Below are 13320 nucleotides of genomic sequence, written 5' to 3'. Positions count from 1 at the left end.
ACCAGGAATAAGGAATCATAACCAGTAGTATCTACCAGGAATAAGGAATCATAACCAGTAGTATATACCAGGAATAAGGAATCATAACCAGTAGTATCTACCAGGAATAAGGAATCACAACCAGTAGTATATACCAGGAATAAGGAATCATAACCAGTAGTATCTACCAGGAATAAGGAACTATAACCAGTAGTATATACCAGGAATAAGGAATCATAACCAGTAGTATCTACCAGGAATAAGGAATCACAACCAGTAGTATATACCAGGAATAAGGAATCACAACCAGTAGTATATACCAGGAATAAGGAATCATAACCAGTAGTATCTACCAGGAATAAGGAATCATAACCAGTAGTATCTACCAGGAATAAGGAATCATAACCAGTAGTATCTACCAGGTATAAGGAATCATAACCAGTAGTATCTACCAGGAATAAGGAATCATAACCAGTAGTATCTACCAGGAATAAGGAATCATAACCAGTAGTATCTACCAGGAATTAGGAATCATAACCAGTAGTATCTACCAGGAATAAGGAATCATAACCAGTAGTATCTACCAGGAATAAGAAATCATAACCAGTAGTATCTACCAGGAATAAGGAATCACAACCAGTAGTATCTACCAGGAATAATTAAACAGAATAAAAATAGATGTTTCGTGAATCTATGAATTATTTATGACCACTGGAGTCTTTGCCACTCAAAATATTATTTTAATCTTTTGAAATGTATTTCATCACTCAGTCTTGACACAGCATATTTTGTAGGAGCGGTTAATATGGATGTAAAATAATTTGACATGATTTATATGAATCGGATCATGAACATATGGACTTTGAAAAGAACAAGGGAGAGGTTAAGCGTAGGCTAAGTCTGGCATAAGCTTATTCCAACACTTTACAAAAACTCTGTTGCAGTGGTCTTAGGTAGTCTCCATGTAGGCTATTCTCTCCATCACAACACTGCTGCCCAGTTGAAGAGCTTGTGATCTCCTTCAGAAAACCACCCCTCAGTCTCAGATGATGCCCTTCTGGAGGCATGCAGTTATAGTCATTATACCCTAATGAAGGCCTCTTTGCCTACTAGCCAAATAAAGTGCAGAGCGTGCATAATGCATGCTACTCAACATTCCATCATATTTTAACATTTCATTCATTCTTCATTCAGGTCAGTCAGTCAGTCAGTATGTCATCTATTCAGTCATTTGTCTGAGTTGCAATATGAACTAAATCCACGAGAATAGAACAGTTATCTATTTTTTTTATTGAAATCCATGTGTGTATCAAAATTATCAAAATTCTCAAGTTCATTAGCCTATCACTTTAATAATTCAATGTTTAATATAGGCCTATTTCCCCCCCAAAAAGAAAGCCTTCAACTTGTAGGCATTGCAATTTAGAGTATCATTTTGGGTACTGGTGTCTTGCGGAATCATTTCAGAACTCTTTTTGTGTTTTGTATCTGTATTTATTATAGGGCTCCCCTTAAAGATACCCTAGATCACAGGCCTCGAAATAAATGTTTAACAAAATAGTTGAAGAAGCATGCAGTGGCTGATAGGGAAAACAGATCTTGCAATAAGAATAGGCTGTAGATAGTCTTGACCACTTGGCTATTTCGCTCAGGACACGTTATAGCCAAGACTCAATCAATATTTAGTTTTTTCTCATATATTGATATGGATATAGCCTCTGTGTGATGGGGTTGTACAACACAAATGGCTATAACAAGCCTCCATACAGAGTGGAATTCACAAATGCAACAGTCAAAAGGCCAACAGTCCGTGCTCCCAAATACTGTAAAAGGGGTGATTCATTAGGTTACATGATCACCACAGTAGCCCCATGCGGTTTTTTGTTTTTATTGTGGCCATTAAATAACACACAACACCATGGCATATTTAGATGTCGTAATAGGCCTAGCCTATTCACATTTACTTTCTATTTTGCAGCTCAGGCAGTTATTCCAGACAAGGCTCTTCTATGTCTTTATAGTATCATTCTCACACAAGTCATTTGCTGAAGGCACAAGCCTATACTACGCCATCTACTGGTATAATGTTGTTATTGAATGCAGTTCCAAAACAAGCTCTTGACTTTTATTTTGGAAAATAAACTGGAACCTGCAAAGCAACTCTAACATCTGGGCTAGAGATGCTTGATTGACTAGCTAACTTCGACTATCTACGTTTCTGTTCATGTCCTTTGCAGATGCCACATTGTACACTTAGAGATCTAATTTAACATTTACGTTTCATGTTTCACACATGGCTTTGCTTACGACCCTAACAATTTAGGTATGGATTTTCTTACGATCCGAACGATACATACGTTCAACCTTTTGGCAACTATCTCGCTCCTTAATAGTTATGATAATATTTTTGAAACCAGTGTATTGCAGTTAATTTCTTCTTTGACTTAACATTAAAATATCTTTGAGTGGTAAACAGGGAAACAACAACGAAGGGAATACCTAGTCAGCTGTACAACAATGCATTCAACAGAAATGTTTCTGCCGCATTTAACCCAAGCCCTCTTGGTCCCAGACAGTTCAGCATAGACTCCTTTCTGTGTTTCCGGAAGTAGGTGGCAGAACAAGGGGGAGATCTTATAGAACACCAGCAACAACAACAAAAAACTATTTACATGTTGCTTATGAGTGCATTTCATACTACTTTTGGATAATACATTTAATTTTAAGGCTCGTATGAATGCCCTGCTTAATATAATGTTTGTGTCATCATCGCAAATCAACTGCATTATACTTAAAAAAACACAACTTCAACCAGTAAAATGACTCTTTGGCTAACTTTTGCTACAGCCTATGTCAATGAGCGTTAGAATTCTAGCTAAACAACTGCTTCATGCAAAATAGTTATTTGGTAGCGATCACAACCAAATGTAATGTTAGCGACTGTTCAAGCAACAATCAAAACATAATTGTAAATGTATGAGAACCCCCAGAAGTTATTTTGTTTAGATGTAATAGAAACGTAAATCCAGGCTATGTTGATTGGGCCCAGATGGCGAAGGCTTTCTTACTGCCGCCAAGAGTTGCGCGCATCTAAGTGACGTCAGTTTCTAGTGTACTGGATCATAATAACCTGTAGTATCTACCAGGAGCTAGGCATCGTTTACCAGCCTACCTAAATTATTGGGATCATTTGGTTAACCCCAGTTTTTGTAATACATTGAGTTCGTTGACAAAACAGACCATGGTATGGAGATTTAATTGTCAAAGATCCACAGTGGGTCTGTGTAAACTATGCGATAATATTGGAGACAGCTTTATAGCAGTGAATGTCATCTATTCATTTACTGTTATAGTATTTCTAAGTAGCAGCCATATCGCTCTTAACCTGAATTGTTAGGATTTTCTTGTAATGACAACAAAAAATGCTCAAAAATGCTCAAAAAACAACAACAAAAAAAATATATATATACTGCTCAAAAAAATAAAGGGAACACTTAAACAACACATCCTAGATCTGAATGAAATAAATAATCTTATTAAATACTTTTTTCTTTACATAGTTGAATGTGCTGACAACAAAATCACACAAAAATAAGCAATGGAAATCCAATTGATCAACCCATGGAGGTCTGGATTTGGAGTCACACTCAAAATTAAAGTGGAAAACCACACTACAGGCTGATCCAACTTTGATGTAATGTCCTTAAAACAAGTCAAAATGAGGCTCAGTAGTGTGTGTGGCCTCCACGTGCCTGTATGACCTCCCTTCAACGCCTGGGCATGCTCCTGATGAGGTGGCGGATGGTCTCCTGAGGGATCTCCTCCCAGACCTGGACTAAAGCATCCGCCAACTCCTGGACAGTCTGTGGTGCAACGTGGCGTTGGTGGATGGAGCAAGACATGATGTCCCAGATGTGCTCAATTGGATTCAGGTCTGGGGAACGGGCGGGCCAGTCCATAGCATCAATGCCTTCCTCTTGCAGGAACTGCTGACACACTCCAGCCACATGAGGTCTAGCATTGTCTTGCATTAGGAGGAACCCAGGGCCAACCGCACCAGCATATGGTCTCACAAGGGGTCTGAGGATCTCATCTCGGTACCTAATGGCAGTCAGGCTACCTCTGGCGAGCACATGGAGGGCTGTGCGGCCCCCCCAAAGAAATGCCACCCTACACCATGACTGACCCACCGCCAAACCGGTCATGCTGGAGGATGTTGCAGGCAGCAGAACGTTCTCCACGGCGTCTCCAGACTCTGTCACGTCTGTCACGTGCTCAGTGTGAACCTGCTTTCATCTGTGAAGAGCACAGGGCGCCAGTGGCGAATTTGCCAATCTTGGTGTTCTCTGGCAAATGCCAAACGTCCTGTACGGTGTTGGGCTGTAAGCACAACCCCCACCTGTGGACGTCGGGCCCTCATACCACCCTCATGGAGTCTGTTTCTGACCGTTTGAGCAGACACATGCACATTTGTGGCCTGCTGGAGGTCATTTTGCAGGGCTCTGGCAGTGCTTCTCCTGCTCCTCCTTGCACAAAGGCGGAGGTAGCGGTCCTGCTGCTGGGTTGTTGCCCTCCTACGGCCTCCTTTCCACGTCTCCTGATGTACTGGCCTGTCTCCTTGTAGCGCCTCCATGCTCTGGACACTACGCTGACAGACACAGCAAACCTTCTTGCCACAGCTCGCATTGATGTGCCATCCTAGATGAGCTGCACTACCTGAGCCACTTGTGTGGGTTGTAGACTCCGTCTCATGCTACCACTAGAGTGAAAGCACCGCCAGCATTCAAAAGGGACCAAAACATCAGCCAGGAAGCATAGGAACTGAGAAGTGGTCTGTGGTCCCCACCTGCAGAACCACTCCTTTATTGGGGGTGTCTTGCTAATTGCCTATAATTTCCACCTGTTGTCTATTCCATTTGCACAACAGAGTGTGAAATTTATTGTCAATCAGTGTTGCTTCCTAAGTGGACAGTTTGATTTCACAGAAGTGTGATTGACTTGGAGTTACATTGTGTTGTTTAAGTGTTCCCTTTATTTTTTTGAGCAGTGTATATATTTAAGATGGGCCTGGCAGAGAATATAACATTCCCTGCAATAAAGCTGTCTCCATTATAATCGCATAGTTTACACAGACCCACGCGGATGTTTGACAAATACATCTGTTTGAAAAGACATCCCGTGGTCTGTTTTGGTGCCTGATGATCTCAATAATTTAGGTAACGATTCCCCCCTCTGGTCAACCTCTGGTATGTTCTATTGCCAATTGTGTCATGTACTGGAAAGGGGTCTCTAGAACATACCAGAGGGGGGCATCATTTACTAGACTTCCTAAATTATTGGGATCATTTGGTTAACCCCAGTTTTAGGAATACATTGAGTTCATTGACAAAATAGACCATTGTCAAAGGTCTGCATGAAATGTCTTATCAAGGTCTGTTTTGATAATGAAGTCAATGTATTCCAAACAATGGTGTCTGATGATCCCAATAATTTAGGTAATGATGCCACCGTCTGGTCAATCTCTAGTTTGTTCTATTGCGAATTGTCTGGGACTCGTTATTGTTTCCCTGTTTACTACTCAAATATATTTAGCTTATTAAGTCAAATAAGACATTAACTGCAATACACTGATCTCAAATATATTAGCATAACTAGGCTAATCAGAGCCATGGCAGACCCATTGTAAAATTCTAGGTTTTATTGTATTAAATTTGTCCCAGTCCAACGTGCTAACTCTGCCCACTGGGGCGTGGCTTATGGAGCGCTCTTTAAAATACGCGCTCATATCAATTTATTCCAACAGATCGAGTTCTCGTCACACATGCACCCATTTCGACCCGACAGGTGCGCTGCAAGTCACCTGGCAGAGGCTGTTCAAAGACGACTCGGTGGAGAATCTGGCCACCTACAGCAAGCGGTTTGGAGCTCAAATCATAGACCCGCACCGAGGCAAGGTGGTTTTCACGGAGGCATCTCTCAACTCGACGTCCATTACGGTGAAGAATGTAACATGGGCGGACGAAGCCTGCTATATTTGTTCCTTCAATGTTTACCCGAGTGGTTCAATACGCAAGCAGACTTGTCTTACCGTTCAAGGTTAGTCAACTAATTTACTAGTTAACTAACGAAGTGGATTTAACAAGTAACATCAATAAGAGATCATAGGTTTAATCTGGATTCACCTGGTCAATCATGTTTTGTACACAGTGTATCCTAAAGATTGATATAACTAGTTTACAATGAATTAATCAGTGAACAGAGGATTAATCTATATAGCCATAGCTCGTTATATTCACTGATGTCCACACATTCTGTAGTTGATGTTACTTTAATAATTCACCACATGAACCCATACTGCAGTCAGTTACTAACCCATACTGCAGTCAGTTACTAACCCATACTGCAGTCAGTTACTAACCCGTACTGCAGTCGGTTACTAACCCGTACTGCAGTCGGTTACTAACCCGTACTGCAGTCGGTTACTAACCCATACTGCAGTCGGTTACTAACCCATACTGCTGTCGGTTACTAACCCATACTGCTGTCGGTTACTAACCCATACTGCAGTCGGTTACTAACCCATACTGCAGTCGGTTACTAACCCATACTGCAGTCGGTTACTAACCCATACTGCAGTCGGTTACTAACCCATACTGCAGTCGGTTACTAACCCATACTGCAGTCGGTTACTAACCCATACTGCAGTCGGTTACTAACCCATACTGCTGTCAGTTACTAACCCATACTGCTGTCAGTTACTAACCCATACTGCAGACTGCAGTCAGTTACTAACCCATACTGCTGTCAGTTACTAACCCATACTGCAGACTGCTGTCAGTTACTAACCCATACTGCAGACTGCAGTCAGTTACTAACCCATACTGCTGTCAGTTACTAACCCATACTGCAGTCAGTTACTAAGCCATACTGCTGTCAGTTACTAACCCATACTGCTGTCAGTTACTAACCCATACTGCAGACTGCTGTCAGTTACTAACCCATACTGCAGACTGCAGTCAGTTACTAACCCATACTGCTGTCAGTTACTAACCCATACTGCAGACTGCAGTCAGTTACTAACCCATACTGCAGACTGCAGTCAGTTACTAACCCATACTGCAGTCAGTTACTAACCCATACTGCAGTCAGTTTAAAAGCCCCTTCATTCATAACTTCCTCCTGCATAGACTAGACTACCCTTAAGGTCCAAGGCAGCGTTTTTTTCTGGGTAACAATTAAGTAACAATTGACCACAGGCTAGTCTTCCAAAAATGTAAACATACAGAATGGGAATTAACATGATTGATACAATACTGCATACACCTTTAAACTGTATTTATGGAGTTGTTTAGTCCCTTCAGTGTGCACTGCAGGTTGCTAAAATGTAGCGCTGTATTAGATGTGTGTACTAAACAGCCTGTAACTGTCTTCATGCAGGGCTCTCTCAGCTGGTGAGAACACAGCAGGTTGTCACAGCAACCCTGGGAGAAGATGCAGTCCTAAACTGTGAGCTCATGACACCCAAATACGTGCGGGAAGTCACCTGGCAAAAAGTGACAACTGGGCCGAATGAAAATGTGGCCACCTACAGCAAACATTGGGGTCCCGTAGTCAACCCACCTTATAAGGGGAAAGTGGAAGATGAGGAACTTCAGACCTGCTCTATCATCATAAGAGGAGGAGTGTCAAGAGGAGATGAGTGCTGCTACAAATGTCTGTTCAATGCATATCCAGATGGAGGTTTCAGTGTAAGGACCTGTCTCTCAAAGTCCATGGACAATCTGATATCATTTAAATATAATGAGTAGGTGTCAACAGGAACCATGATCATCGATGAACCTCAATGTCACCCATTTGATTTTCCATGTTTGATGCTGTATCTGCTTTATGACTCGTGCTGTTCACTATAAATTGTGGTTGGCACAACACATGCATTTTATGTGCCATAATGTAGTCACTGTTTTAAATGTATTGAAATTACTTACATTTTGAGAGATGAAGACCTCTTTAATTCCTTATATGGATCTATGGATTGTGTTTCCCCCCCGTTTTAATATAAAAATATGCTGTATTTAAAAAAAACGCAAACTGGCCATTGTCACATTGTTTATAGTAACATCACAATTTAAAATCAGGTGTAGGTTGTTATTGCTCCTCCTTGTTTACAGTAATATTTAATCAGGCAAAGGTTGTTATAACTCTGTTTACAGTAATATCACCATTTAAATAAGGGGTAGGTTGTTATAGCTCCTCCTTGTTTACAGTAACATCACCATTTAAGATCTGGGATAGGTTGTTATAGCTCTGTTTACAGTAACATCACCATTTAAGATCTGGGGTAGGTTGTTATAGCTCTGTTTACAGTAATATCACCATTTAAAATCAGGGGTAGGTTGTTAATAGCTCTGTTTACAGTAATATCACCATATCTGGGATAGGTTGTTATAGCTCTGTTTACAGTAACATCACCATTTAAAATCAGGGGTAGGTTGTTATAGCTCTGTTTACAGTAATATCACCATTTAAAATCAGGGGTAGGTTGTTATAGCTCTGTTTACAGTAATATCACCATTTAAAATCAGGGGTAGGTTGTTATAGCTCTGTTTACAGTAATATCACCATTTAAAATCAGGGGTAGGTTCTTATAGCTCTGCGCCAGGCTCATTTGGCTATGTGTGTGTAATATTTCAGCTCCTTTCTGTTTTATGACCTGAGAAGAGTTCCTTTAACCTTCACAACAAACTGGTAAAACAATGGTTTTGAGTCGCATTGTGTCAAATTCGTCATGGGAACCACTCGATATGATTGGTCATCACCCAGTGGTTGCCGCTGGTGATTTGCATAAAGTTGGGATCATGAACATTGAAAAATTATGCTCCACCATCATAGGGAAAATAACATGTACTGTCAGTATCATACAGTTACTGGTCCCATAGAACCAACATCCCGTTTTGTACCAGCAGAGGGTGGACATGACTAAGGGAATTAGATTATAAACGGGGTGGTTTGAGCTCTGAATGCTGATTGGCTGACAGCAGGTATGACAACATTTCTTTTAACGGCTGTAATTACGTTGGTAATCAGTTTATAATAGCAATTAGGCACCTCGGGTTTGTGATATATGGCCAATATACCACGGCTAAGGGCTGTATCCAGGCACTCTGCATTGCGTCGTGCTTAAGAACAGCCCTTAGTCCTGGTATTTTGGCCATATACCACACCCCCTCGGGCCTTATTGCTTAATTAGAAAGCGTTTTATACAGCACAAGTAGGCTCTGGTTCAAGTCAGGATACTGAGACAGACACCGTAAAAAAATCTAAATATTAACCAGTTTAGTCAATGATCACCTCTCTGTGGTGAGAGCTCTACAAAGACCCCAGTCACAAAGACCAAGATGCACTAGCAGAGGTCCAAGTGTTTCTGTGAAACAGTAAGACAGGTAGAAGCTAGAAAACAGCATCACTTCCTCCTATCAGCTGTCAAGGTCCATTATAACTACGTCAAAGGAGCATCACTTTGGTTTGCTGAAGTTTTGTGTTCCTCTACTGAGTAAATACATCATATCTGTAGTCGGTCTGAGCAGGCAGTGTTGGGTCAACGTTTGGTTGTGCAGTTGGTCAGTATGTGTGGAAGTGTATCCAGAAGTGCTTTTGGTGCTGTGGGGTCTATTCACAGCTGTTGAAACTAAGAGATATATTGCATGATCTATTTTATTTGTACCCTAACCCTAATACAGGGTAACAATGAGTGATTACAGTACTTGTTACACTGTACTTACAGGAATTCGGCCTACACAGTAATAAGGACACAGTATTGTAAAGTGTAACAACATTATTCACTACAGTTTTAATGCAGTTAGTCAATAAGAATAAACTTTCCTTTTTACTTCACTACAGCTACTAATGCTCAAATCAAACCTTTCATATGAAAAAAAACTCACTGTCTGCTTCCATTCCTGTTTGCAGAGACAGTGATGAAAACATTGGAGACCAGAGGAGCAGATGCCACTCATCTGCCCAAAGGAAATACTTGATCTACAATATGTAAGATAAATAGAATGATGAGGGGGTGGGATGACTGTCAAGTGTCATATCAGACTGACCAAAATTGTACAGACTGCACTTGTGAACCCAGAGTCACACTACGTAGGTAATTCCAATGTGACATCTACTGTAAAAACCCAAGCTGTCCCATTATCACATTTTAGTGGTAAGGCTAAAGCAACTGACTGTAAAGGAAAGTCTAGGAGTGAAGTCGGGGGAGGTGCATCTGCGACAGCCGGAAGTCAGTCACTAATGTAGTTTTCCAACAGCAAGGCTCAGACCAACACGGAAGTGTTGCCGTTGTTTATAAAGGTTTCTCTTTATAATGTCGAAATAAACATGTTTCCAACCCCCCATATCACACACTCACAAACTGAAGTCATACGAGTGTACATTGTACAACCAATTAGTGAGAGAGCGCCTCAAACATAACATTAATTTGTATAGATCCACTGTATACATGAATCATGGCCAAGTTGCTTCCTGTTTCAGTCATGTCTTTGGTCACGTTTGGGTGAGTAAAAAAAAAACCCCGAATGATTGGTTGACAATAGAGCCTCCCACAGTGCAGGCTGCAGGATGAAGTTGGTGAAGGGTAACTGCAAACCTTTTTTTAAAGTTCATGCAGTCGATATGCAGGCGTGAGATAATTTTGATCCCCATAATGCAACACACTTCGAACGGCGATGGTCAACGACTTGACAAAAGTGATCCGCTTGATTGCACCCTAGGTGTTAGAGATGGCGACGATGAGTATGTGTCTCCTCTCTAATGTTACTCCAGTTACAGACGGTATGTACATTTTTTTTTGGCGCTAAACAGTCCATATATACTTCCATTCATTTTTTTAACTGGTACCGGGGACCTTCAGACAAGTCTTGTGAGCGTCCTAGAGCAGAGCAAATCAACCAACATGTACGTGTTCGTGAGAGTCTCACCTTTCCACCGAGGTCTCACCTTTCATATTAGTGTGTAGCCAAAACTGTTTGAACGCTATAGACAGAGGTTGGCAGATAAGCTGTACCGATCCAAGACGTCCCAAACAAAACAGAGAACATGAGTCTCATCTTTCCATAGAGGGGTCCTAATAATTTGTAGGCCAAACCATTCAGACTCTACTGATGGTTTTGTGAAAAGACTTCGGGACGTCTCATGGTCTGACAAACATTGCTTTGTACACCAGCTTCAAACATCTGAAAACTGTCACGGCTGTTCAAAGGATCGGACCAACATGCAGCGTGTTCGTAGTTCCACATATTCATTTATTCCGTGAAACTAAATGCAATACACTAAATACTTGAAACACAAAAAAACGTGACGCAGAGAGGAAAACACACTACTCAAAAGATAATCACCCACAAAACATAAACATCAACATAAATATGACCTCCAATTAGAGGTAACGAGGATCAGCTGCCTCCAATTGGAGATCAACCCAAACAAACCCAACATAGAAATAGACAAACTAGAACTTAAACATAGAAATAGACAACATAGAAAAAACACAAACACCCCCTGTCACGCCCTGACCGCTCTACTATAGAAAATTACCTCTTACAAGGGTCAGGACGTGACAGAAAACACATTTTTGGTTTAATAAAAATATATTTCACAGTGGTTTAGATTATTGTTTACACTAAACATCGCTTGTTTTGTCACAAACTGAAATTAGGTGAACTATTAGAATTTTAGCAACCAGGAAATGGGGATTTCTGCATATTGCACCTTTAATAAAGTGTAGAATTGCAGGAACATTTTTAAAATGCAAAAGATTTCTAGCACCATAACATCTTTCTTGACAGTCACACACATTTTTTTAAAGCATTACCCTGAGGTTGGGAGTGGCCAGAGTACTGTAATAAACCTCCAGGTGTAATGGAAATTATATGATTAAAGGTTTGACTAAATGATTTCACCCTGAAAAGGTATAACCGAGTGATTATAAAATGAATGTACTAATGTGTGTGTGTCGGAAAAGTTGAAGCTTAATGATTTAGCAATATAAGCAAGACAAGTTGTCTGCTGTTACCAGACAGCAGACAACTTGTGACTACGGTGAAACTGATAACAGCAAGAAGGTCTCCTCACCCAGGTGAGGGGAGAAACCGTTAGGCTTGCAGTAGATTATGTAGCATGTGTAGGATATGATAAGCAATGTATGTATTGGAGCAGCATTGACAATGTTAGAGAAGAGGAGGGGCATTTATATGACGAAATGAGTAATATAAATGGCTGTGTGCATTGTATGAATTTCAGAGCTCTCGTGAATAAACATGATTGACTATTGTATGCTGGGCCTCCGTCTGTGTCATTTAACCAGAATCTTACAAACTCTGGGGTGCAGACTGAGTAGTCTAATTGAAGTTCAGTTTATGAACACTGGGAACAGAATTCCCATGACACCAGCCCAGATGGTTCTTCTTTCATTTGACTCTTTTCTACAGTAACCCTGACTCAGACCTCCTGTTGGGCCACATAGCTAAGTTAACTAAGCCCACAAGTGAAAAACATTCTATAATTGTACCAAGTAGCTTAGCTATGTGGCCCAACAGGAGGTCTGAGTCAGGGTTACTGTAGAAAAGAGTCAAATGAAAGAGGAACCATCTGGGCTGGAGGTTTATTACAGTACTCTGGCCACTCCCAACCTCAGGGTTATGCTTTAAAAAAAGAAAAAAAAGGAGGGCAGCAAAAGGAAGAGCTCAGCAAAAATACATCAAAACACAGCAATCATTCAACAAACAACAATTATCCATGACCCAGGCCGTCTACTTTATTCTCTTGCATCGTTTGATTGTGTCCTGCATTTTGTGTCCTGAATTTTCTATCCATACCTTTTTATTGTTGTTCCACCTAGTGTTTGCTACTTGTTCTGTACCTTATGATCCATATGCTGGATATTCTACATGAATTGATCAAAGAAAGATGTATACTTCAGAAAATGTATTGTCTGTCTTCAGTGTCTGTGTTTCTAGATTTAAGCATTGAGCTGCAGCTGGAATCGTCCTCTGGTTGAGTGAGACAGGTTCACATGTATCAATGTCACCACAGTAACATAAGAACACACCAGCCAACCAGAATATGAGACAGGTACTTCCCAAGATATAATGAACATGTTTTGTTCAGATTAAAACACATTGCTGCTCTATTTCTCCTTTCAGGGGTTTCTATGGAAACTACATACATCCATTTGCCACCATACAGTGTTTTGACACTGTAAACACTGACATATGCATACCCTGAGGGTCCGTGTGCTGTGGTGCAGCATCATACTGTATTTCCTGACGGACCTGTGATTCG

The 13320-nt window shown here is 40.8% G+C and overlaps 1 protein-coding gene across 1 annotated transcript; it reads left to right on the top strand.

Moving 5' to 3' along the window:
• Positions 1-5021: 5021 nt before the first annotated feature.
• On the top strand, positions 5022-8708 carry LOC106595319 (uncharacterized). Its single transcript, XM_014186697.2, has 2 exons — positions 5022-6075; positions 7417-8708. Exons 1-2 carry the CDS (start codon positions 5736-5738, stop codon positions 7785-7787), a joined length of 711 nt encoding a protein of 236 aa, XP_014042172.1. The 5' UTR covers positions 5022-5735; the 3' UTR covers positions 7788-8708.
• Positions 8709-13320: the final 4612 nt, after the last annotated feature.

The sequence above is a fragment of the Salmo salar genome, chromosome ssa16 (genome assembly GCF_905237065.1).
Source record: "Salmo salar chromosome ssa16, Ssal_v3.1, whole genome shotgun sequence".
NCBI lineage: Eukaryota > Metazoa > Chordata > Actinopteri > Salmoniformes > Salmonidae > Salmo > Salmo salar.
Note: the sequence above shows the minus strand (reverse complement) of the source record. Positions and strands in the feature narration are given on the sequence as shown.